The sequence below is a fragment of the Macaca fascicularis genome, chromosome 4, assembly GCF_037993035.2.
Source record: "Macaca fascicularis isolate 582-1 chromosome 4, T2T-MFA8v1.1".
NCBI classification, from domain to species: Eukaryota; Metazoa; Chordata; class Mammalia; order Primates; family Cercopithecidae; genus Macaca; species Macaca fascicularis.
This window is the reverse complement of record NC_088378.1, coordinates 21,245,192-21,272,010: the sequence shown is the minus strand read 5'-3', so window position 1 is coordinate 21,272,010 and position 26,819 is coordinate 21,245,192. Positions and strand designations below refer to the sequence as shown.

Sequence of the window (26,819 nt, the reverse complement as noted above, 5' to 3'; positions counted from 1 at the left end):
CTGCCTGCCTTGGCCTCTCAAAGTCCTGGGATTACAGGCGTGAGATAACACACCTGGCCTTAACTTTTGTTAAAAGGATTGTATTAAGATAGAAAAAAGTGAAACAAACAAACAAAAACTGTCAAAGTAATATGAATATGTAGTAAACGTGCTGCCTTCCAGATAAAATTCAATTCACCAAATTTTTGCTGGGTGTTTACTATACAACGGTGAAGGATGTGGTTCTTGCACTCAAGGAACTTGTTACATGGTAGAGTTGTAAGTCTACAGGTGAAAGTCTACAGATACCTAAATAATCCACTTAAAGTAGGAAGTAGGTGGACTCATTAGAGTGCAGTGGAGAATATACTGTAGAAGCCCAGAGGAAGGAGCGATTCCTAACTGAGGAAAGCTGAGAGGGCTTCATGGAAGAGGTCTACTGATTCAGACACAACCAAAGCAGGAGGTAGAACAGTAGCTGAACTGTGCTTTGCCACTGAGTTACGAAAGGCTTTGACTGGGGACAGACTGAGATCAAAGTTTAATATGTCTGAAGGTTTTAACAAGAGATGACAGGTGGCAGTCCAGGGTGGCATCTAGAGTCAAGGAAACTCAACATGGGGTGATGCGGTATCCCAACAGGTTGATACATGGTATATCAGAAGGAGAGAGTAGTCAGAGATCCAAGCAGGCACCAGCATTATGAAAATCTGTCAGCAGGGAACAGGGCACTAGCCACCAGGCTGAAATTAGGGAGTAGGATCCTAGGCCTAGAGAAAGACTTCACAGGTAGAGTAGGTTTTGCCGAGAGCAGAGCAGGGTTCCGTTCACAGGAACCAGTGAACCATTCAAGACACCCAGCAAGGACTCAGATATGGGCCATGAGACAGTGGACCTGAATTAGGTTGGAGAAGGATTGATTTGGGAGTAAGGTCAGAGCCTAGTTATTAGCCCTAGGTGTGGCTGTGAAGAACCATGGCAATAGTGAGCCCCAGAACATCAGAATATTCCTAGTTTGGGGGCAAGAGATAAATGTGTCAGAGGAGGTAGGGAGAACAGCACTTAAGAGCATTTGTTTTTAAGGAATTGAGGGACTTGGAGGTTGGGAATCATTTGAGATACTCAGCTAAGGCTGTGGATGGAAATCAAGAAACAGGAGGACATTCCAGGGGAAAAAATCATAGCAGGAATAAAGAAGAGAGGCTGAGAAATGCAGACTAGGAATAAAGAACTGCAAGTGGACCAGTGTAACTGAAGCACAGATAGAGAGAGGAGAAACAGTAGGAAATTAATAGACTTGTAGAGAGGCTTGTGCAGCCTGGGGGTGCTCAGGAATTCATAATAGACTCTACAGGAAGGGGGTCACAACAAAGCAAGCTAATGAAAGCATAGGAGGCTGGAGACATGGGAAATTTTTGAATGCATTAGATTAGGGATGACAAAGGCTTGAACCAGGGTAATTGCAGAGCACTGGAAAGGGACAGACAGTATAATATAGCTTCAGGGCAGGATCTTTGAATTTTCCCAATATGGTACTAATAAACACTTCAACTGGCTTTTTTTCCATGTAGAAATCATTGCAACCAGTACAGGCTCAAGTGTATAATTGTGCTCGCTCTCTTAGATGAGAGGAGTAATTTGAAACTTTGAAATAGGGTATTGCTAACAATTTATATGGGGTTCATACGGGAAACAAGCCCATTGTCATGACTGGCAAGACAGAGTGTCATTGGGTCAATAATTAAACCAGCTAGCACTAAATAAGTCATCGTTTTGACTACATATGAGAGCAACAAATGTTTATTAAGTGCCTGTTATTGACCAGCCATATTATGTAACTTACTTGAATTTTGCAAGGTCAGTATTATTGCCCATTTTACACGTGAGAAATTTGCTTAGGGAGTTAAGTAACTTAAGCAAGTTCACACAACTAGTAAATAGCAGAACTAGGATTCACATCTCGATCTGTCTGGCCTGACACCTGGAGGTCTTTCCAATAAAGATTCCATATTGCCTCTACTTACTAAACATAGCTGTCATTTTTTTTAACGTATATTTGAATAGAAAATATATAAATTTGTTTTCCTCTTTGTTTGAATTCTTATAATCATAACTAAAAATCCCTTTAAAACATCACAAACATACATGTATATGCATATACATGTATCCACTTATATTCACACATGTATGTATATATTTCATGCAAACTAGAAAACTACCTGTAATTTTTCCTTCATTTCTTACAGTTTTATGGTCCTTTACTCACCTTGGTTGACCTCGTAGACCTGTGTGTAGATATTTCTAAAGGCTGTGTCTACTTGGAACAGATGCATTTCATTCACAGGTACATTTCTTTTCTGGATACAGGGTTATTATGGATATTGGCACAATAATCACCTGAAGTGCAGGTAAAGCACACAAGATAATTAAACATTTTAATTCCTTCAAACTAGGAATAATTTCTATTAAAAGTCTCTCTTATAAATCATCCTACTGTAAAGACACATGCACACATATGTCTATTGCAGCACTATTTTCAATAGAAAAGACTTGGAACCAACCCAAATGCCCATCAATGATAGACTGGGTAAAGAAAATGTGGCACATATACACCATGGAATACTATGCAGCCATAAAAAAATAATAAGTTCGTGTCCTTTGCAGGAACATGGATGAAGCTGGAAACCATTATCCCCAGCAAAGTAACACAGGAACAGAAAACCAAAGCAGGTTCTCACTCATAAGTGGGAGTTGAACAACGAGAACACATGGACACAGGAAGGAGAACATCACACACCAGGGCCTGTCTGGGGTCGGGGGCAAGGGAAGGGAGAGCATTAGGAGAAATACCTAATGCAAGCAGGACTTAAAATCTAGATGACGGGTTGATGGGTGCACCAACCACCATGGCACATGTATACCTATGTAATAAACTTCACGTTCAGCACATGCATTCCAGAACTTAAAGTAAAAAAAAAAAAAAAGTTTCTCTTCTTTACAGACCTACTATGGTTACTTGTTTGATTTCTGGAACTTTATTGTTGTTGTTATTATTATTAAATATAACTTCTGCCATAGGGATCTGGCAGCTCGAAATTGCCTTGTTTCCGTGAAAGACTATACCAGTCCACGGATAGTGAAGATTGGGGACTTTGGACTCGCCAGAGACATCTATAAAAATGATTACTACAGAAAGAGAGGGGAAGGCCTGCTCCCTGTTCGGTGGATGGCTCCAGAAAGTTTGATGGATGGAATCTTCACTACGCAATCTGATGTATGGTAAGTTTAACAGGACACAGAGTAATGCTGACAGAATCATCAAACGTTAGAGGGGATTTTAAAAGGACATCTAATCTTGCTTTTTTAATGTGAGAAAACAGAAGACCAGAGACCAGCTCAAAATGTAAAGGTTTGTTCAATGACTTTTTAGTTGGGCTGGCCCTAGGCAAAATTACGAATGAGATAAAATTTCTCAGTGCTGCCAATTTTTATTCATGCCTTCCCTCTCAATGTTTACTGGCACTTTATCCCCTGCAAACTTGGGAGGAAAATGCTGAAGTGTTTTTGTGCTCACCCTTAGGTGTGTCTGCATGTCAATGCTCTGAAATTCTTAGATAATGGAGGCCTACAGTGGGGTTTCAGTCAGGGAGAGAAAGAGTATGAGTGTGTGTATACGTGTATGTATGTGTGCATGCATGTGTGTGTGCACGTGTTTCTGTGTGTGCATGCATGTGCATGTGTGTCTGTTTCTGTGTGTGCATAGGTGTATATGTGCATGGATGTGCATGTGTGTCTGTTTCTGTGTGTGCATAGGTGTATATGTGCATGCATGTGCATGTGTGTCTGTTTCTGTGTGTGCATAGGTGTATATGTGCATGGATGTGCATGCATGTGAGTACACATATGCGTCTGTGTCTCTGTCTGTGTGTGCACGTGTGCCTCCTCCAAGCCTGCCTATCACCTTTGAAGTATTTGCTCATACGCAGTGTCTTGTTCTAGTTTTTCCTGTCAGCCTGCTTTTATATCTCCCATTTGCCTTTTATGAGGCCAATGATACCCTGACAAAGTAGACCCTGCTAGCCCCAGGAAAAATGTTGTTGGAGAAACTACTGTAAACCTGGTGTTTGTAATAAGTATAATTAAAGCAAACCCTCTACTATTCTTAGGTCTTTTGGAATTCTGATTTGGGAGATTTTAACTCTTGGTCATCAGCCTTATCCAGCTCATTCCAACCTTGATGTTTTAAACTATGTGCAAACAGGAGGGAGACTGGAGCCACCAAGAAATTGTCCCGATGATCTGTAAGTTAATTATGTTAACATAAGCACCCCCCAAACAAAAACATGTGCATATACAATCTTAGGCCTCTTGATACAGTTTGTTAAATTGTTAAAATAAAAACTGGAACTTAAACATTGTATATCCCACATAAAATATCAATCATGGTGTCAATTTATGAATACATTATGGTTTCTTTTTATTTCTATATACAAATGATATTTCACTGAGAAACAAAATTTTGGAGAGTGAAATACTTCTGGGTAAGTGAATTCTAACAAAAGCACTCTGTGTGTGTGTGTGTGTGAGAGAGAGAGACAGTATACACACGTGTATGCCTTTTATTTTGGGAGATATGATCTGACTAGTATCTTAATCTACATATTAAAAGATTATACTAAATAGGAATATATTGTTAAAAAGTTGGATTGCCTTTGTTGATATAGCTGACATTGACTAATAAGAAATAGTGTTACTAAAAATTATACAAATTGTGATCTGTTTATGAACATAACAAAAAAATGACTAAGTATTGTAACTTTAGTGAATCCTGGCCATTACTAAATTCTAATAGTGATTTCTCAGAAGAGTGAGCGACTTTTAGTCAAATTATAAGGAAAAAAGCTTTTATTCTGAGTATTAATCTGCCTCCTTGTGGAAAGTCTCAGCAGAAATTTAAGTCTTGACAACTTTTTCCAAGAATTGTCTTACCCAAGAAGTTTCTAAAAGAGCAAGTAAGTATGAACTCTCTATGTGCACCATAACATGCCAAGGATTGTATGGATTACAGAGGTGTTTAAACCAGGGACACAGCTCTTCAGCATCTCAGAATGTGTTTTGAATGAAAAGACACCCACACGGAGCAGCTGGATGCCAAGCCAACATGTAATAAAGTGCTAAACTGTGTGGTACAGGCAAGTGCAAAAGGAATTAGCAGTATGCGGATGCACACCATGGTTGTACTGCCTTGACTATGCTGTGTTATTTAGAGGATTATGCAGACTTGAGCCAAAAGATGATTAAGAGCTGGGCACCTTGGTTAGATGTTCTACTGGTGCGTATTTTTGTATTATTTAAATCTTCCAGCTTGAAGAAGATTGGAATCACTACTTGCTTCTGATTTAGCTTAATAATCTCTGGGATATTTACAGGGAGATCAGATACACACACATCTGACCAAATTAGATAATAGTGCATAAAAAATGATTCATAATCATTTTGGGGAGAAATGGTGAAAATTATATAAATTAAGGATAAGAAATTATACAAAATTTGAAAACCTTGCATGTAGGGCTTAAGAAAAAAGCCCGGGATACCTAAATACAAAATAAATTTTAACTAAATATTTACAAACTAATCACTTATTCCACTCTCTCCCCAAGGGTTAACGTGCCTCATCACAATCATGCAATATTTTTGGATAGGCAGCTTAGAAATTGATCACTAAACTATCAGTTTTGACTGATGTGTTTGATTATTTTGTTCGGGGCAGGGAAGTTAATAACAAATTGCTGTATTGTGGAGCAGAAAAATGTAGACAAGTTGAACTTTAGCTAAAGGTATAAAAAATGCAACTAGAAGGAGGAAGGAGGAGCGCTACAAAAGTATTCCTGATTATGAGTGGGAAAATGTATTATCTTGAATAATTTATTGATTGAATTGCCATTGTTTTAATAAAAATATAGTTCATTTGAAATGAAAATTTTAAATTTTCATTTTCTGGTTTTGAAGTTCATTTGAACATCATTAATACAAATAAGCCCTGCATCAAGCCCTCCAACAGCTGCAGGACTCTAACAAGCCCTGGGAAGGGTTAAAGATCTATTGCCAACCAGGAAAACAAGCTTGGCTAGGAAATGGAGATCTCAGCAATACCAGTCAATCTGGCCATGGCCTTAAGTTGTCATGATAAAGATTAACTACTCTCCTTAGAGTACAGAGGGAACTGATATTTATTTGAGACAGTTTTCTGAGATCACAGGCCCAGCTTAGGGGGTTGAAAGTCTGCACTGAGCCCTGCTACACCTTCCATTTACTGCTTAAATACTCAGCACCTGGATGCACTCTAGGTCAGGTGAGCCCATAGATAGCTATGCTGTACTCAGCTATTAATGGAATGCCAGGTTCAGAGCATTCCTACCCTTCTCTTCCTCTCCTGGGATGTATGATAGAAAGCCCAGCCATCAGGATTCTCTTCAGTTTTTAGTTTGCACAACAACCACACAACTCCTGAGAAGAAATGGGATCAAAGGGCAATCTACTTCAAGTGAGAGCTTTTTTGGGGTTTTATAATAGATATATCACAGTAGCAACTGGAATTACTGGAGAGTCCCTCAGGTGTAGGAGGCAACCATGGGAGAACACAGAGGTTCACCATGTTATTTTTACATCTTAAAAACTGTGTACATCTGGATACTAATTGCATCTCTCCAGGATTAGGTATAATGAGTAAGGAAAATTTTGAAGTCTATATTTTATGTACTTTGTTTAAATAACTGTAGAAACTTTTCCCTTTAATACTGAAAAATACTATGACGTTTTCATGTATCGAACTTCAACTGCTTTGTGAATTCGAAGTCCTTAATATTCACAGAGGCTAACACTGGATATAGCTAATGAGTCCTGTGCTATTTTGAAAAAAAAAAAAAAAAACTTGAGGAAAAGAGTTGTAAAGGGTTTGCATGGTGAGTGGAGGAATTGGAACCTCTACTTAGCCAAATGAGATACTTCAAGTATAATGAGTATTTTTCTGGAGCCAAAACAACCAGCCCAGGTAAATTTTAACAAACTTGAAGGACCTGCAAATTTGTTTAGAGTAATATGTTTGAATATTTGTAACTATAACTTGGTGCAAGTATACACTGCATGATACAGAATGGTGACAAGGACATATTTGTAAGGGAAGATCCTCTATGCCAAGGCTATAGTTTTCATTGTTAATTTACTTACAAGATATAATAAATACATTTAGGATTATTAAAAGCCTCTTCATTTCATTCCATTGCCAATTCATTGCTGTTTGAGAACACAAGTTTTATTCTTTACTTTTAGATGACTATTGCTTTATATAGCTCCTCTTTTCTTAGTCCTCATTTGTCCCTGCATGGTGGAACAGGAAGGTTTTATATATTAACAGGCCAAATGTGTTTGTCATCAGAAAATTAAGTACAGAGTAATGATTGGATTAAATGTAAATTAAAACCTCCATAAATGAAAAAAAGAGGAATTTCTGCTTAAGTGGATTTCACATATTAAACAAGAGGCTGAACTTTTGGAGGTAGAATGAGTGGGTGATGTGCAAGTGGCTAAGTGGCAGCTATAAGGATGGTTTCTTTTTCCCCCTGCCTTCCTCTTCCCTGGCCTCCTCTTCCTTCTTCCTTTTCTTTCTCTCCTCCTAAATAATCTCACTAAGTATCTTGATTTTTTGCATAATAAATCAGGTTATAAATAAGTATGGCAATGGCCTTTTTTTTTTGTGGGGGATATGTTCCAAGGCCCCCAGTGGATACCTGAAACCAAGAATAATACTTGTATTAGTTCATTCTCACACTACTATCAGGAACTGGTAATTTACAAAGAAACTAGGTAATTTATAAAGAGAACTGGGTAATTTATAAGAGGTTTAATTGGCTCATGGTTCCACAGGCTCTGCAGGAAGCACGGCTCGGGAGGCCTCAGGAAGCTTACAATCATAGCAGAGGGTGAAGGGGAAGCAGGCATAGTCTTTCCATGGCCAGAACAGGAGGAAGAGAGGGAGCAAAAGTAAGAAAGAAGGAGGTGCTACACACTTTTAAACAACCAGATCTCATAAGAACTCTATCACCAAAGCAGCAAGGTGGAAATCTGCCCCCATGATTCAATCATCTCCCACCAGGCCCCTCCTCCAACACTGGTGATACAATTCTTCATGAGATTTGGGTGGGGACACAGAGCCAAATCATATCAGTACCCAACCTTATATATACTATGTTTTCTTGATCTGACAACTTAGTCAACTAATGGGTAGGTAACATATACAGCATAGATATGCTGGACAAAGTGATAGTTTCATGTCTCAGTTTCATGTTTCATTACACTACTCAGAATGGCATGCAATTTAAAACTTATGAACTGTTCAGTTCTGGAATTTTCCATTTAATATTTTTGGACCATGGCTAACCTCAACTAACTGAAACCATAAAAAGCAAAACTGATAAGGAGGGACAACTGTAAAAACCTCCTAATTGAAATATGACCAACCTTGAGAGATTCCATCTATGCCTTGGCAATATTTTTGAATCACAACTTTATTTTCAAAAATAAAATCAAAAATAAAATGCTTCCTATGGATAATTATAATTCTTCATTTTTCCTCTATACTCTGAGGACAACTCTTAGATTAATCATCAAAACTCTATTTTTTAAATTCTGTGATCTGACATTGATTATAATATCTCATTTAGCAGTCTAATGATTCTTCATTGACATCTTTGTATCATCCCCATTTCTAAATGGCACAGGTTAATGAGAAATACGTAAAAGATTAGGTTGTCTTTTGGTTATTTCTCAGATATGATTCTAATTTTAAAATATAGAGCCAAGCTTGGCACTGTATACCCGGTATGTAAATTCCTTGAAATACATGTAAAGTCATCAGATCAATACATTGAAACAGTCCCATATTAGTTTTTCCTGATACCATTTATTCTGATATGGAGTACCAACTCTGACCTGAGGTGCTTGTCAGGAAACGAAATAAATGGAAGTGGAGTTTGCTTGCCACATTATAATGGAATGGAGATTACATTATAATTCCCCAAATGGATACTAGCTATTTTAAATACAATATCTATAATGATTTCTGGGCCATCGTTACCTAGTGATTATAATCTTGTTCTAGCTCCACAGGCATTACCTCAGTCCACACCATCATTATCTCTCATCTAGTCGTCTTTAATAGCTTCCAACCTGCCCATTTATAATTTATTGTCCACATATCTGCTAGAGTAATCCTTTAAAAATGTAAAGATTATGTCTGCTTAAAAATCTTGAAAAGCTTCCCCTTGTAGTGTTGTAAAATCCAACTCTTTGCCTGCCCTGTGAGACCTGCATGATCTCGCTTCCCTCCTCTGATCTCATCTCATCCTTTCCCCTCAATGACTGCACTTCGGCGACACTGGCTTTCTTTCAGGTTCGAAAATGTGCCAAGCTCTTTCCAAATTTAGGACTTTACACATGCTTTCCCCACTTGTAGTGTGTTCCCTGACTCCCATCCACACCCTATTCCCATGACTAGTATCTTATTTTCTTACAAAGTTCTTTGGCCTAAATGTCACCTCTGCAGAGGGGCCTTCTGTAAGCAACTTTCCAAAACTGTTTCATGTCTGTTAGAACTCGTGTTTGTTTTCTTTATTACTTTGCAAAGAACTTATAATTTATAAGAGTATATTTATTCATATAGTAGTACTAATACTTTAAGTACCTCCTAATCTGTTTCTTTATCACTTCTCTCTCCCTGATCCGATCTGCCATATAGCTCCAGAAAAAAAAAGAGAGCAAGTACTTGTTTATAAGAAGTCAGTAGGCTTGAAAACCAGGTTTGGAATATAGAGAGCATCTAAAGTCCTTTAGCTCCTTTTTAAGTACTAGGTTTTAATTGTCTCTATAAAAACATATAATTTTATATAAGGATAGTCAAATTAAAAAAGGTAGTGAGTAGAGCCCTCATTCCTTCCAAGCCCTGACGAAGTGAAGAAAGAAGAGAACTTGATAGAGGTGGGAAGGTGAGATACTGGATATCTGGGTTTGGAAACCTCCTCTGTAGGCTTCAATTAGAAGAGATGGGTACCACCAAAACTAACTGCTCACTCACCCCTAGTTCGGGAGAATTACAAATAGATCATTGAGTGGAGGACCTTCACTTTGACATGGGAGACTCAGCATTGTTGAGAAGGTAGAATGACTTGTCCAGACAGAAATGTCTAGCTTATGCTTCCAAACTTCCTTTGTTTCCTATATTGGGTGAACATTTTGTTCAGAGCTAGAGATTCTGCCAAGTACCTCCCTGTGGGCCTACAGCAGAAACAAGAATGGATTCCCTGGGCCTTGAGAGCATGTATAGGGCTTCATAGCATCTGAGAATCCTACAGCTAGAGAGAGACAAGGGTGGATCACTTTAGTGGGGAAACGTCAAAAGAATAGGTAAAGAATTCACAGATTGCCAACAGGGGCTGATACCTAGGCTGGGTCAGATCAGTTACTCCTTAATGAATTCTGGATTAGTCACTGAGACTAGTAAAGATCTGGAGGGCACAGTGGGGTTCACAGGATTCTTCACCATGCCTCTACAAGTCACATAAACCTCGTACCCAACATATATCCTGACACTACCTTAGAAAGGAAGGCAGAAGTAGTGGGGATGGCCTGAAAATAAGAGAGGTTGGGTTATTATCCAGAAAAGACTGAATAATACTTAAAAAGATTGTTTAAAATAGTGAGACTAAGTTATAAACAACATTGTACTAAATGAAGTTTCTTTTCTTATGCTAGGTAGGGACTCTGAGAAAGACCTAGTTAATTATAAACAATATAAAATACTTACAATTTTCCTGCTTATATGAGTTGAGGCGTGATGAATTTTGCCTTTCAACAATTTTTATAGCTATTAGTTTCTTTATGTGTTGATACATTATGATTGACTATAAGACTGACAGTGCAGGTGAGACCTTTACCTTGAGAGCTTAAAGAGCTACTTAAACACCCTTGATTAAAGAATGGTCCTCTTCTATCAAGGAAGGTCATCCTCTTCAACCAAGTTTTCAACTTAAGGAGGGTTACACATGGAACACTGGAGGAAGGGGACACCTGTATAGCCAGACATCAGCTGAATCAACTCTGGTGATCAGTGGGTGGCAAGGATGAAGCCAGATCACCTTCACATGAGACCTTCACCTTGAGTAGTTGAGTGTTGAGTAGACATTTTGCCACCATCTACTTATCCATCTATTTATTTGGAATAATAACTGTTAAAATAATGTCACATTTTCAAAAGAAAGATGTTGTCTAATAAACGTAGTGGTGTTAAAAGCCACTTTTAAATAAGAAACCAAAGCCTTTGTTATGATTCGTTTATATTAATTAAGGAAAACTGGCAATAACTTGGATTCTTTCCTTTCTAAAATGACCCTACCTGGGTTATCAGTAATTATATCCAATTTCTATTTACTTTCCCATCTTTCCCCGCATATTTAGGTGGAATTTAATGACCCAATGCTGGGCTCAAGAACCTGACCAAAGGCCTACTTTTCATAGAATTCAGGACCAACTTCAGTTATTCAGAAATTTTTTCTTGAATAGCATTTATCAGTGCAGAGATGAAGCAAACACCAGTGGAGTCATAAATGAAAACTTTGAAGGTAAGTTTGATTCTTCAGAATATTCTAGTTTTCTCTGCACTGTGAACTGAACAAGGTTAAAATGGAATGTACACAGAAAGCATTTTGGGGTAGGCAAAAAGAATAATATACTGGCACCTTTGTTATCATAATTAAGTGTTTATTGCATTCCTCTGTGAAAATTATTTGTATTATGCACTAAATTGAAAAAATAAAGGATAGTGCTATGGCCCCTGGATTTATAATCTAAGATAGTAAGGAGGAGAATTAACATGTTAGACTATATTGTCATAAGGTCTGTTCTCCTCTTCTCCCCCTACACACCAGTTTGGACCTTGAGTACAGAGTTAATTACAGACTCTGCTTATGGTACATTATCATCATTGGCCTATGCAGAGCTCCTATCTTGTTTGTTTGTTTAGCCATTTTATCCCCATATTCCTCTCCTCTTCAACTTCCTCCCTCCCCATCAGGCAACCATTCTAATGTCTTTAGTGTGTATCTTTTCATTTGTATGTTTTCCTGCAAAATGTGTATTGTTTTTTGTGAAATGAATGCATTTTTCTTCCTGTTTTCATTAAGCACTGTATTTTTAAGGTCTATCCATGTTGCTATGTATATATCTAATCCTTTGCTTCTAACTGATGAGTTATTTTGCTGTGATTATTGTAGTGGATCAGGTCTTGCTAAGATCTAGTCTGATTCTATGACTTTAGTATTTGGTGATTAAGATAATAATATTCTGGGCCGGGCACGGTGGCTCAAGCCTGTAATCCCAGTACTTTGGGAGGCTGAGGCAGGTGGATCATGAGGTCAGGAGCTTGAGAGCATCCTGGCTAATATAGTGAAACCCCATCTCTACTAAAAATACAAAAAAAAAAAAAATTAGCCTGTCGTGGTGGCGGGCGCCTGTAGTTTCAGCTACTCGGGAGGCTGAGGCAGGAGAATGGCATGAACCCGGGAGGCAGAGCTTGCAGTGAGCTGAGATGGCACCACTGCACTCCAGCCTGGGTGACAGAGCGAGACTCTGTCTCAAAAAAAAATAAAATAAATAAAATAAATAAATAAATTCTGGAACCATTCTACTACGATGGACAGACTAAGCCTTTTAGTTAAATGTAAACAGACTTAAAATACACTAGTCACTTAATTCATTTCTAAAGTCACATTTACTGTATGTGTGCCTAATTGGCTGCAGAAAAATGAATTTAAAATATTTCTCCTTCAGCTGATCTAGAACTTCTTGTTATTAAAAGTTTGCCAGGCCCTTTGTTTATTTAAATGCAGATGTCCTTGCTTACAAACTAAACTGGCAAGATGGATCACAACTTAGAATCTCTCAGAAATTAGGCTTCTTGCTATTTGCAGTGACTGACTATAAGACTGAGTGCAGGAGACACCTTTACCTTGAGAGCTTACAGAGCTACTTGCACATCTTTATTAAAGAATGGTCCTCTCCTATCAGGGAAGGTCATCCTCTTCAACCAAGTTTTCAACTTGAGGAGGGCTACACGTGGAACAGTGGAGAAAGGGGACACCGGTGTAGCCAGACATCAGCTGAATCAACCCTGGTGATCAGTGGGTGGCAGATGTTGAAGCCAGATCACTCTCACATGAGACCTTCACCTCGAGTGATGCACTTGACTAATAGCAGATAAAAAGAAGAAGCCCATGGACAGACATCTACTTGTCTATACATCTTACTACATATTTTGGGTGACTTTGGATCCATTAGATGAGCATAAAACTCTGATCATGTAACTTCTTTAACACAAACTGCTAAGCGACAGATTGGAAAGGGCTGCACATGCCTTGGCCATGTGTCATAACCCTCATTAGAGTAAACCTTGTTAATAGTCTCACATTGTTTCTACTCACTATCACCCTGGACAGAGCTGATTCTAAGAATGCCAATGGCAGAACACTTGGGTATTATAACTGGCACAGCAACTCCATCCTTTGGGGGACTCTACATATGTACTTGCCTATATGAAGATCACATAGGATTAGGCAAACATACCCTTAAGCCATTCTAGACACTATTAAGGCCTTGTAATTTTCTAAGCATTTACTTAATGAGACATTTCTCTGAATAAAATTTTGATAATTAAAAAAATTATTTCAACAGATACTTACTGATTTGGGGGCAAGGTATAGTGTAAGCACCTGTATTTAATGTGTTCATTTGTCTGCTTTAAAGAAAAACAAGAGGTGAGAGTATTTCTTTCTCTTGGAAGCTAGAATCAGTTTCTTTAATTTTGTTTGCCAAATTTAGTAGTAAACTGGCTTTTACTGGTGATATTGAAAGTTGTCCTTGTCATAAGACTATATATATATATCTCCATAGGAAATACTGGTGTCACCAGTTCACTATTTAATAATACTGTTCTGCTCAAGCCATTTTAATCTGCTCCAGCCTGGCCTGGTTCTTATTTGTCATAACTTCACTTATGGAAACTTTAGAGGAACAATCATGCAGAGCGGTTTGCCAACATGTAAAATTAAATCTTTTGTTCCTAAGATAGATAACAGTAACTGGGTTGAATTGAATGTAGACATATCTGAAAGGCAGGCAGAACATGGTTTTGCTTGCTTGGCATTGAAAGCACATTTTCTTGACTATATCACTCCTCTTATTTTTTTCTATAAATTTATGGGGTACAAGATTATTCAGTAATGAAGTCAGGGCTTTTAGGGTATCTGTCACCTGAATAATGTACCTTGTACCCATTAAGTAATTTCTTATTCACTCTCCCACAACCTTACCCTTTCAAGTTTTCATTGTCTGTCATTTCATACTCTACCTCTATGTGTACACGTTGTTTCAACCCCACTGATGAGTGAGAACATGTGATATTTGTCTTTCTGTGTTTGACTTATTTCATTTAAGATAATTGCCTCCAGTTTCATCCATGTTGCTACAAAATACATGATTTCATTCCTTTTTAGTGGCTGAAGAGTATTTCATTGTCTATACCACATTTTCATTATCCAGTCATCCATAGATAGACACTAGGTTGATCCCATACCTTTGCTATTATGAGTAGTACTGTGATAAACATATGAGTGTAAGTATGTTTTTGATATAATGATTTCTTTTCATTTGGGTAGATATCTAGTAATGGAATTGCTGGATTGGTTGCTAGATTGTATTTTTAGCTTTTTGAGAAATCTCCGTACTGTTTCCCATAAAAGTTGTATTAATTTACATTCCCACCAACAGCATGTAAGTGTTCCTCTTTGCATCCTCGCCAATATCTATTTTTTTGACTTTTTAATAGTAGCCATTCTGACTGGGGGAGGATGATATCTTATTATTTTAATATGCATTTCTTTGGTGATTAGGGATGTTGGGCATTTTTCTATATACCTGTTGGTCAGTCGTATGTCTTCTTTTGATAAAACATCTATTCACATCTTTTACCCACTTTTTAATGGGATGATTTGCTTGTTTGTTGTTGTTGAGTGTTTGAATTCCTTGTATATTCTGGATATTAGACCCCTGTTGAGTGAATATTTTGCAAATATTTTCTCCCATTCTGCAGATTGTCTGTTTATTCCATTGATTATTTCTTTTTCTGCACAAGCTTTTTAGCTTAATTAAGTCACATTTGTCTATTTTTGTTCATGTTGCCTGTGCTTTCAGTGTCTAAGTCATGAATTCTTTGCCTAGACCAATATCCAGAAGAGTTTTCCTTAGGCTTTCTTTCACAGTTTCATGTATTACATGTAAGTCTTCTAATTCATCGTAAATTAATTTTTGTATATGGTGAGGGTAAGGCTCCAGTTTCATTATTTTGCATATATCCAATTTTCCTGGCACCATTTATTGAAAGGGGTGTTTTTCTCCCCAGTATGTGTTCTTGTTGACTTTGCCAAAGATCAGTTGACTGTAAATATGTGGCTTTATTTCTGGATTCTGGATTCTGTTCCATTAAACTATGTGTTTATTTTTATATCAGTACCATACTGTTTGATTACTATAGCCGTGTAGTATTATTTGTTTTTTTTTTTAAATTTATTTTTGGCTGGGAGTGGTGGTTCATGCAGGTAATCCCAGCACTTTGGGAGGCCAAGGTGAGCGGATCACGAGGTCAGGAGATTGAGACCATCCTGGCTAACACGGTGAAACCCTGTCTCTAGTAAAAGTACAAAAAAAAAAAAAAAAAAATTAGCCGGGCATGGTGGCAGGCTCCTGTAGTCCCAGCTACTCAGGAGGCTGAGGCAGGAAAATGGCGTGAACCTGGGAGGCAGAACTTGCAGTGAGCCAAGATCGCGCCACTGCACTCCAGCCTGGGCAACAGAGCGAGATTCTGTCTCAAAAAAAAATTTTTTTTTAAATTTTTGTGGGTACATAGTAGATGTATATATTTATAGGGCACATGAGATGTTTTGATACAGGCATATAATGTCTAATAATCACATCATAGAGAATGGAGTATCCACCCTCAAGCATTTATCCTTTGTGTTACAAACCAATTTTTTACTTTTAGTTATTTTAAAATGTACAATTAAATTATTATTGACTATAGTTACCCTATTGTGGTATCAAATATTTAGTCTTATTCATTCTTTCTCTTTTTTGTACCCAATAACCATCCCCAACTCCCGCCCTGTCCCTTACTACCCTTCCCAGCTTCTGGTAACCGTCCTTCTACTCTCTGTCTTCATGGGTTCAATTGTTTTGATTTTTATATTTCACAAATAAGTGAGAACATGAGATATTTATCTTTCTGTGCCTGGCTTATTTCACTTAACATAATGATCTCCAGTTCCATCCACATTCTTGCAAATGACAGGATCTCATTGTTTTTATGACTGAATAGTACTCCATTGTACTATATGCATATACCACATTTTCTTTATCCATTTATCTTTTTTTTTTTTTTTTTTTTTTTTTTTTTGAGACAGTCTCACTCTGTCGCTCAGACTGGAAAGCAATGGCATGATCTTGACTCACTGGAACTTGCCCCTTTCAGTTTCAAGCGATTCTCATGCCTCAGCATTCCAAGTAGCTGGGACTACAGGCACACACCACCATACCTGGCTAATTTTTGTATTTTTTTTAGTAGAGACTGGGTTTCACCGTGTTGGCCAGGCTAGTCTAGAGCTCCTGATCTCAAGTAATCCGCCCACATTGGCCTCCCAAAGTGCTGGGATTACAGGCGTGAGCCACTGCACCTGGCCTATCCATTTATCTACAGATGGACACTTAGGTTGTTTCCAAATCTTAGCTATTGTAAACAGTACTGCAGTAAACACAGGAGTGCAGATATCTCTTTGATGTACTGATTTCCTTTCTTTTGGGCATCTGTCCAGCAGTGGGATTGCTGAATCAAATGGTAGATCTATTTTCAGTTTTTTGAGGAACCTCCAAACTGTTCTTCATAGCGGTCGTACGAATGTACATTCCCACCAACAGTGTATGAGGATTCCCTTTCTCCACATCCTTGCTAGCATTTGTTGTTGCCTGTCTTTTCAATGTAAGCCATTTTAACTTGACTAAGCTGATATCTCAATGTAGTTTTGGTTTGCATTTCTCTGATGACCAATGATGTTGAGCATTTTTTTCACATGCTGTTTGCCATTTGTATTTCTTTTTATTAGAAATGTCTATTCACGATTTCAGGAAGCTCTGGGACGTAAGGGCTGACCCTAGTTTTCTGATACCTATCTCTGGGGTGATTAGCACAGGTAAATAGCGGTATGGAGAGTAAGAGCTTAAAAAAGGAGGTGGTTGGGGTGTGGGGTCTGGATTGGTTGATCTGCATTTGAAAAGTACATTTCAAGGCCAGTTGTTTACTAGCTCTAGAAATGGGCAAACACTGAGAGGGGCTGTGCTTCTAGGGTCAGCAAAACACCAGAATGTCAAAACATCAGAATACAAAAAATAAAAGATATGGTTAATATTAATATGTTCATTCAAAGTGTAGAAACAATCTGCCGAGAATGAGAATAAGCCCAGTGCTATTATAAGAAAAACTGAGTACTTTTTCTTTTTTTCTTTTCTTTTTTATTGGCCACTGGGAAATCCTATTTGGCAAAGTACTTGTTCAAGTCTCTTGACCATTTTTCTATTTGGTTGTCATTGCCTTATTATTAAATAAAGTTTTGTATATTCTAGATATAAAAGAAAAGAAATGTCTATTCAAATCTTTTGCCCATTTTTTGATCAGACTATTAGCTTTTTTCCTATTGAGTTATTTGAGCTCTTTATGTATTCTGGTTATTAACCCCTTGTCAGATGGGTAGTTTGCAAGCATTTTCTTCCATTCTGTGGATTGTCTCTTCATTTTGTTGATTGTTTCCTTTGCTGTGAAGAAGCTTTTAAAATTTGATGTGATCCCATTTGTCCATTTTTGCTTTGACTGCCTGTGCTCGTGGGGTGTTGCTCAATAAATTTTTGCCCCAACCAATGTCCTGGAGATTTTCCTCAGTCTTTTCTTGTAGTATTTTCATGGTTTGAAGTCTTAGATTCAAATCTTTAATGCATTTTTAGATTTTTGTATATGTAGAGAGAGGGGAGTCTAGTTTTATTCTTCTGTATATGGATATCCAGTTTTCCCAGCAGCATTTATTGAAGAGACTGTCTTTTCCCCAGTATACATTCTTGGCATCTTTGTAAAAAATGATTTCACTGTAGGTGTGCAAATTTATTTCTGTGTCCTTTATTCTGTTCTTTTTTATGGCTAAATAGTATTCCATTTTGTATATGTACCTTTGGTCTATGTGTCAGATTTTATGCCAGTACCATGCTGTTTTGGTTACTATAGGTCTGTAGTATAATTTCAATCCAGTAATGTGATTCTTACAGTTTTGTTCCTTTTGCTTAGGATAGCCTTGGCTATTCTGAGTCTTTTGTGGTTCTACATAAATTTTAGGATTTTTTTCTATTTCTGTGAAGAATGTCATTGGTATTTTGATAGGGATTGCATTGAATATGTAGATTACTTTGGGCAGTATGGTCATTTTAACAATATTGATTCTTCCAATCCTTGAGCATGGAATCTTTTTCCATTTGTTTGTGCCTCCTACAATTTCTTTCATCAGTGTTTTGTAGTTTCCCTTGTGGAGAATTTTCATCTCCTTGGTTAACATATTCCTAGTTATTTCATTCTTTTTGTGGCTCTTGTAAGTGGCATTGCCTTCTTGATTTAATTTTCAGCTAGATTATTTTTGGTATATAGAAATGCACTGAATTTTTGTACATTGATTTTGTATCCTGAAACTTTACTGAATTTATTTATCAAATCTCAGAGTTTCAATGATAAGAGCACGCTAATATCCCTGATGAACACAGATGCAAAAATTCTCAATAAAATACTGGCAAGCCAAATCCAAGAGCACACGGAAAGGATAGTATACTACGATCAAGTAAGATTTATCCTAGGGATGCAAGGATAGTTCAACATATGTGTATATGTTGAAGACACATTTTGTGGAATCTTTAGGTTTTTCTACATATAAGATAGTATCATCTATGAATGCCTTTTGTGAGATGCCTTTTTATTTTCTTCCCCTGCCTGGTTGCTCTGGCTAGGACTTACAGTACTATGTTGAATAAGAGTGGTGAAAGTGGCCATCCTTGTCTTGTTCCAGTTATTAGAGAAAATGTTTTCAACTTTCCCCCATTTAGTACAATGTTGGCTGTGGATTTGTCATATACAGCTTTTATTATTTTGAGATATGTTCCTTCCATGCCTAATTTGTTGAAAGCTTTTATTATGAAAGGATGCTAAATTTTATCAAATGCCTTTTCTGCATCTGCTGATATGATCATATGGTTTTTGTCTTTCATTTTGTTGACGTAATGTATCATGCGTCTTCAACATATACACATATGTTGAACTATCCTTGCATACCTGGGATAAATCTTACTTGATCATAGTGTACTATCTTTTTCATGTGCTCTTGGGTTTGGTTTGCCAGTATCTTGTTGAGAATTTTTGCATCTGTGTTCATCAGGGATATTAGTGTGCTCTTATCATTGAAAGCAACAAACAAGGCTCAACATTTTTGACTGATAAGGCTCAAATTCTTTGTGATTATAATTTTATAGACTTTATTAATTAACACAATCATGAACTTCTTAAATGTTTAAAAATAATTTTTATGTTATTTTACAACAACTATAAAAATGACTCCTGATTCCTTTTTGTTTTTCTTGTAACTTTTCCAGTAATTAATCTCAGTAACTGTTCTTGCTATATTATTTTATAACTGTATCTACGTTTTAAAGATCTTTATTGTAAAAGTAATTTATGTTTATTATAAAAAATATAAAATTATTTAAGCAGTCTAAAAAGTAAAAGTTTCCTAATTCATCCTTATCTCACTCCCCAGTGCTAGCACAGCTAACAATTTGGTTATACATTTGCAGATATTGTATGTGCATATATAGCCATTTACAGAAATGCTCATTTATGTATGTTTGTATATATACTATCTGAATTCAGATATTAAATTTAGGTAATCTAAAGGAATTGGTGGGCTGTAGATTCTGTAGTAGGTTCTCCAGCATTTTTTTCTTACCAATAGGCTTATTTTTAAGGATTTAGTGAGATGATTTTGTATTACATCTTCTGCCAGAATCCAGGAGAATGAGCATTCTATGTTGTTATTGAGAGGAAATCCATGTTCTGTGGGAGTCCAGAGGAAGGATGCCAAGTCTACACTATGGCAGAGGGACAGTCAAGAAAAGCCATGGGGAGGAGGTTACGTCTAAGCTGAGACCTACTTAGAAGCTGAGATATGAAAAAAGGAAGCTGAGGAATCCTATATATTTTAGGATAAAAGGAGCAGCATGTAGAAAAGCAGGGAATAATAGAGAATGAGATATTCATAGAACTGCACTTAGTTTATTATACATGAGAATGTGGCAAGTGATAAAATTGGAGGGTTATTGGTCACACTAATCAAAAGTAAGGTATGAAAAATAATGAAAGCTGAATTAATGAGTGGTAACAGGTGTAGAGAGAACATAAGGGAGTCTGGAGTTACCATAGAGGTAGATGCTATTGGACTTGGCAACTAAGTGGGTGAAAAAGAAAAACGAGGAAGTTGGTAAAAACCAACACTATATTCCTGGAGATGAGGAACACAGGAAGAGGAATAGTTTTGCATATGTTTGGTTTGAGTTGGCTGTGGCATATCTAAGTGGGTAAGTCCAGGACACAGTCAAGATATGGGGTCATACTCAGTTGAAAGATCTGTCCTGTAAATATAGGTGGTTGAATTCCAGGGTGCAGATGAAGTCATTAAATTAGAGTGTATGAAATAAGGAGAGAGTGACAAGTGGATGGAACCCAGAGAACAGCCAGTATAGGAGGGGCTTACAAAGATGGTGGATATGGGGAGGAGCAGCCAGAAAGGGAAGAGGAAAACCATAGGGAGTGTTGTTATGGAAACCCAGAGAAGAGAGACTTAGAAAGGAGAGAGTGAACAAATGCTGCAGAGAGGTAAAGCAATCCAGAGGGTTGCACAGATTTTGCAGTTGACTCATATTCTAAAATTCAACTCTTTGCTCCTGGAATCCTTTCCTTCTAATGTACAAAGACATATTATAAAAGTCACAGAGGGCCAGGCACAGTGGCTCACGCCTGTAATCCCAGTACGTTGGAGGCGGATCACGAGGTCAGGAGATCCAGACCATCCTGGCTAACGTAGTGAAACCCCATCTCTACTAAAAAATAGAAAAAATTAGCCAGGCATGGTGGCAGGCACCTGTAGTCCCAGTTACTCGGGAGACTGAAGCAGGAGAATGGCGTGAATTCAGGAGGCAGAGCTTGCAGTGAGCCGAGATCGCGCCACTGCACTCCAGCCTGAGTGACAGAGTGAGACTCCATCTAAAAAAAAAAAAAAGATCACAGAGGCTGCCATAATGGGTATTAGCAGGCCTGAGGGCTTAGCTTCACCTTAGGTTCTACTTGAAGTCTCCACGGACCCTTGAGAAAATCTTTTCACCATTTTGCATTGCATAGTTCATCTATGAGGCTGAGATAGGTAATAAACAATGCTCACACTCAATATAAAGAATAAAATACCTCTGTGAAAGGCTTTTAATTAGAATAGTAGCTAATTTTATTTTAGTACTTTTCCATGTGCCACTCACTGTGCTATGTAGGTTAACTCATTAAATCTTTACGAAAGCCTTATGAAGTGGGTATACTGTATCACGATTTTACAGATGAGAAAACTGAGGTTTAGTAACTTGCTCATAATCATACTGCTGAAATAGGGCTAGAATTTGTCTCCATTGTTGAGCCTTTCCTCTCAGCCTTCACAAATCCCTGGCTGTAGTAGGGAAATGACCCACATGATATCCCCAGTTATGTTATCAATAGTGTACTGCACAGCTAGGTATAATGAAAGCAATGATTACTTATGACCTGCTAGAAAATATACACCATTTTTTAGGATTATACCAAATCTATTTAGGTACCAACTTGTTGGCAGAAAGAATTAAAATTCTAAATAATATTCATAACAATAGAGAAGCAGACAAATATTAAAAGTAATGATGCAGGAAGAATTTAACAGGGAATATCATCGAACTATTACAATTTAGAAAGAAGCATTTCTGGGCCATGACAGAAATAAAATTTTAGGAAAAGAGAAATTACTATGGTATTATTTACAATGAATGTAAATCCTGAAGACAAGGAATGAAAAGAGATGTGGAAATCACTAAATTAATAATTGAGTTTGTGACCGAACAAGAGAGGCAGGGAAGAGAGAAGAAATTGAACTAAAGCAGAGTTTGCATATCTGCAAAGGATAGAAATAGTGGAACAGACCCTTCAAGGCAAACCGAAACTTAATTATATTTTCAATAAAAAAGAATGTGTTTAATAATAGCTTACTGCTTTGTGGACTGGTGGGCATATTTAGCAAAGCAATAAAATGAGTATCTTCATTGTTGTTGTTGGAGATATGTAAGTAGATAAGAAAAGCTATTGAAAGGACTTTTTTAAGCAAAAAAGTGGGGGTGCTTAGGAAAACAGGGAGCAATAATGCCATGCCTACCCTATGGTCCTACTGACCTAATGGGGTGGAAAGGGGATAGAGAGAGAAGATTAGTAACATATCTGGGCATCTAGTAAAAATATCCCAGTGACTTCATCCAAACATTTGTGTAAACATCACCTCATCAGTCCCGGAGAGTTCTACAGGAAACAAATCTAAATGCTCCTCTGCTGTTCTAAACATAGCCAGTCAGCCGGCATATGTCTAGTCTGTAAATACCCCGTCTTACTTGGAAGTCTTTATTTTAATATTTCTCTCTTAAAGAGGTTGCCGAGTGCATGCTATCTTTGTTCAGGATACCTGCTTTAAGATCTGAACCATAGACTACTTATTAAATAATTTTTAAACAAAAACAAACAAATAAGACAACCTATCTCTACTATCGCAATCTCTTGTAAGCTCTTTTTGCAGCAAGAAGATGTACTAATTGCTGAAAGCTTGCCAGGGTCAAGTTACTAAATATTGCTACAAGTACTATAAACCAATAAAGTAGTTAGCTAATGATTTTTCTTTGACACATGACAACAGAATTTGCAAAAAGAATTTATTTGCCTCATATAAAATATTATAAAATTTTTTTATAATATTATATTATTAAAAATAATATAAAATATTATTTTTCAGACAACTCAACAAGCAAAAAGTTTAAAAAATTAAAATCATTTTTTAGTAGGAAGTTTTCCAATATGCTCATTTATGGATTAAAGGTATGACAATGAAATAGCTGATATGAGTGGGTAGACTATATTGTAGATTTAAGTTTTTGTTGAAATTTTAAACTTTCCTTTAGCCTGATTTCTTTAAGCCTGTTAAGAACCTCCTACTTTCCCCAATTATTGGATTAGTGTACTACTTAAAGTTAAATATCTTATTTTTTCCTAACATTTAAAAACATTTTCCATCGCTATTATTACATATACCAAGTTATTCTTATGGGCATCTTAATGGCTATTAGTGCATATTGGCAATAATCATAACAGTTGAATACCTTCCACAGGTGTTGAATACCTTCCACAGGTGTTCAATACCCAGGTACTAACCAAACTTGGCATCTGATAAAGTTCTTTCTATTAGGGAGATAATTTTACAACACATCTAACTATTCATGTATTTTGAACTATGCTATAATGATGTTTGAACAATGAAGAGGAAAATTAGATGATACCAATGAGCCTGGGAACCTGTAGCTTGGCTATCTTGTTCTTCAGCAGTTTGGAGGGTCCGCACAAAGGAAATGCATACCTAATGATATGGGGAGAAGGGATGTAGTTCATATGCTCTTATAAAATAAGCTTTGTAGTTCAGTTAAACTTAATAAATAGGTAGATCCATTAAATTTTTGTTGGGAAAAATAGGTACACTGGTACCTCCATTAGTCTTTTAAAATTATGTTATTTTCCTCATATTTCAATTTAAGTTCATTACAAATACATCAGACCCGGGTGTGAGTCAGGGCTGAACATAGAAATGTTGTTTCATTCATTGCTATATCCATCAATAACTAGAATACAGGCTTGGAATATAGTAGTCATCAGTAAATGTTATATTAAGCAATTAATTTAGCAAAATTACTAAATCTAAGAAAACCAATCTTTAAAAGTAGGTATTTCAGTTGCTGTGGAAGTATGAAAAGTAAATAGACAAAAAGGGCCCTCTTAGGGCCAATTAAGTCCTATCACAAAGACCATGACTTGCTCCGCTTATTAAGGCAGGAGTTAATCACCCCTGTGCTCCTACTACATTTTAAGATATTCCTTTATTAAAGTGCATGTCACCTTCTATAGTAATTGATCTGCTTCCCTACTAGACTGCAGCAGCCTCAAGGACAAGAAGCATGTTTTATTTATCTTTGTATTTGCAACACTTAGTAGTTCTCATAAACGTTTGCTGAACAAATGTATAAGGTTGATGTTGCTATTATTCTGATATAGCCTTATATTATTACAATAAATACTTAACCACATGCTAGAATAACATTCATATTTTTTTCACAGGTGAAGATGGCGATGTGATTTGTTTGAATTCAGATGACATTATGCCAGTTGCTTTAATGGAAACCAAGAACCGAGAAGGGTTAAACTATATGGTACTTGCTACAGAATGCGGCCAAGGTGAAGAAAAGTCTGAGGGTCCCCTAGGCTCCCAGGAATCTAAATCTTGTGGTCTGAGGAAAGAAGAGAAGGAACCACATGCAGACAAAGATTTCTGCCAAGAAAAACAAGTGGCTTACTGCCCTCCTGGCAAGCCTGAAGGCCTGAACTATGCCTGTCTCTCTCACACTGGATATGGAGATGGGGCTGATTAATAGCGTTGTTTGGGAAATACAGAGATGAGATAAACACTCTCATTCAGTAGTTACTGAAAGAAAACTCTACTAGAATGATAAATGACATGGTGGTCTATAACTCCAAATAAACAGTGCAACATTCCTGGGTTCTTATCTTGGTCCTGAGAGCCATTTGGTTTCAGTTGTAGCAATCCCATATCAGCTGCCTGACTTTCAGTAGAATTATGAGATGAACACTAAGCATGTGGAAAGCTTAGGAAGACTCAGAAGTCTGGAAGGGAAACACTGCTCTCCCTCTCCCTTGAGGTGCTTTAGACTCTTACCCACCTTTCAGTTTGGGCTGTAATAAAATTATCTTGGCCACATGTTTAGAGACAGAATAGGTGTGTTCAGGGATCTGAAGAAGAGGCTAAGTAGTAGGCTCAGGGGGTCAATTGAACTGCAGATAATCTCAAATGGGACCAAGGAAATGAGAAATAATTCGACACATACAGAAGAAACCAGCACCTGTGACATGAGAAATCACTTGGAAAGCTATTACTGCAATGATATATATTATCTTTTTCTTATTTTTTATGTTTTTATTTTTGAGACGGAGTCTCACTGTGTTGCCCAGGCTGCAGTTCAAAGGCATGATCTCGGCTCACTGCAACCTCCGCCTCCTGGGATCAAGCAATTCTGGTGCCTCAGCCTCCTAAGTAGCTGGGATTACAGGCATGTGCCACCACACCTAGCTAATTTTTGTATTTTTAGTGGAGACGAGGTCTCACCATATTGGCCAGGCTGGTCTAGAACTCCTGACCTCATGATCCACCCACCTTGGCCTCCCAAAGTGCTGGGATTACAGGTGTGAGCCACTGCGCCTGGCCAATATATATTGTCTTTAATCACTACTGTAAAATATTTTGTATCTTTGAGGCTTACAACAGTAGATTCAGTCATATTGAAAATAAGACTATGAAGATCTTTAAGTCCTGAAGTTTTGCATCCTGTAATCTTCAGTTGTATAAAAATCATTCTGACTTGTGTGCTATTATGGAAATTAACTAGTATAAGGGTTGCTATTTGCCATATCTATTTTATACATAAAATACTTAAGATTACATTTTATATCGAATTATGCTTAAAATTAAATATAAGTGATTATACAATATTAATTCAAGCTGTGTGATTTTTAACAGCCACATGAAAAAATAAATACCTAAATGAGAGCTATTATTAAAAAAGCTGTTCAGCAAAACACCTTAACTTAAAACCAATATATATATTTTGCAGTTGTCCATTTAAATCTTAAAGCCACAATTGCTCTAACAGCAACACCAATGAAGCCATTCTCTGTGTTATTCAGTTGCAGTATTTAGGAAGTTTGCTAGATATAGAGAAGAACATTTTGATTATAGCATTTGCTAAAATCTGTTGTGGAAGAAGGTCATGTATCCTTGGATACTTCCACCTTGGATAATTCAGTTAATCTTTTAATTTGCCTACTACCTGAGAGCCTGCACAGATGATTGGCAAGGAACACAGAGAAGTGAATGTGTTAGTTCTATGATGAACAGCCCCCAAGTTAAAGTCCAGGATTTGTGGTCACTCTGCCACGTCTGATATTCTGCTGAATGAGGCAGGATATTTTGTTTCTGATCTTCTCACCCTCTAATGGGCATTTGCCATTCTTTTTGCTATGCCATGGTATGAAGCCCCTTCCTGTGCTGGGTAATTACTCTGCCTTTATAATCTGGGTGGGAACTGTGTTCCATTTGCTCCCCCAGTGCCTCTTGCAGCAAGAAGGCAGGCATGTGACCCAGCCCTCACCACTAAGACCCACCCACCCACCTGCTCCAGGCTGCTAATTGAGACCTAGGGATGCAAAGAATCAG

The 26,819-nt window shown here is 37.3% G+C and overlaps 1 protein-coding gene across 4 annotated transcripts in view; it reads left to right on the top strand.

The window, feature by feature from the left end:
* The window catches only part of ROS1 (ROS proto-oncogene 1, receptor tyrosine kinase), a 142,082-nt gene extending 115,987 nt beyond the window's left edge, over positions 1-26,095 (top strand). For all 4 annotated transcript variants that reach the window (XM_045391634.3, XM_065543247.2, XM_015448589.4 and 1 more), the window contains 5 exons: positions 2,226-2,323; positions 3,058-3,258; positions 4,146-4,280; positions 11,488-11,651; positions 24,650-26,095. In XM_045391634.3, the coding sequence (XP_045247569.2) occupies positions 2,226-2,323; positions 3,058-3,258; positions 4,146-4,280; positions 11,488-11,651; positions 24,650-24,960 (909 nt within the window). In that variant the 3' untranslated portion in view covers positions 24,961-26,095. The remainder of the gene's footprint in view (positions 1-2,225; positions 2,324-3,057; positions 3,259-4,145; positions 4,281-11,487; positions 11,652-24,649) is intronic.
* Positions 26,096-26,819: the final 724 nt, after the last annotated feature.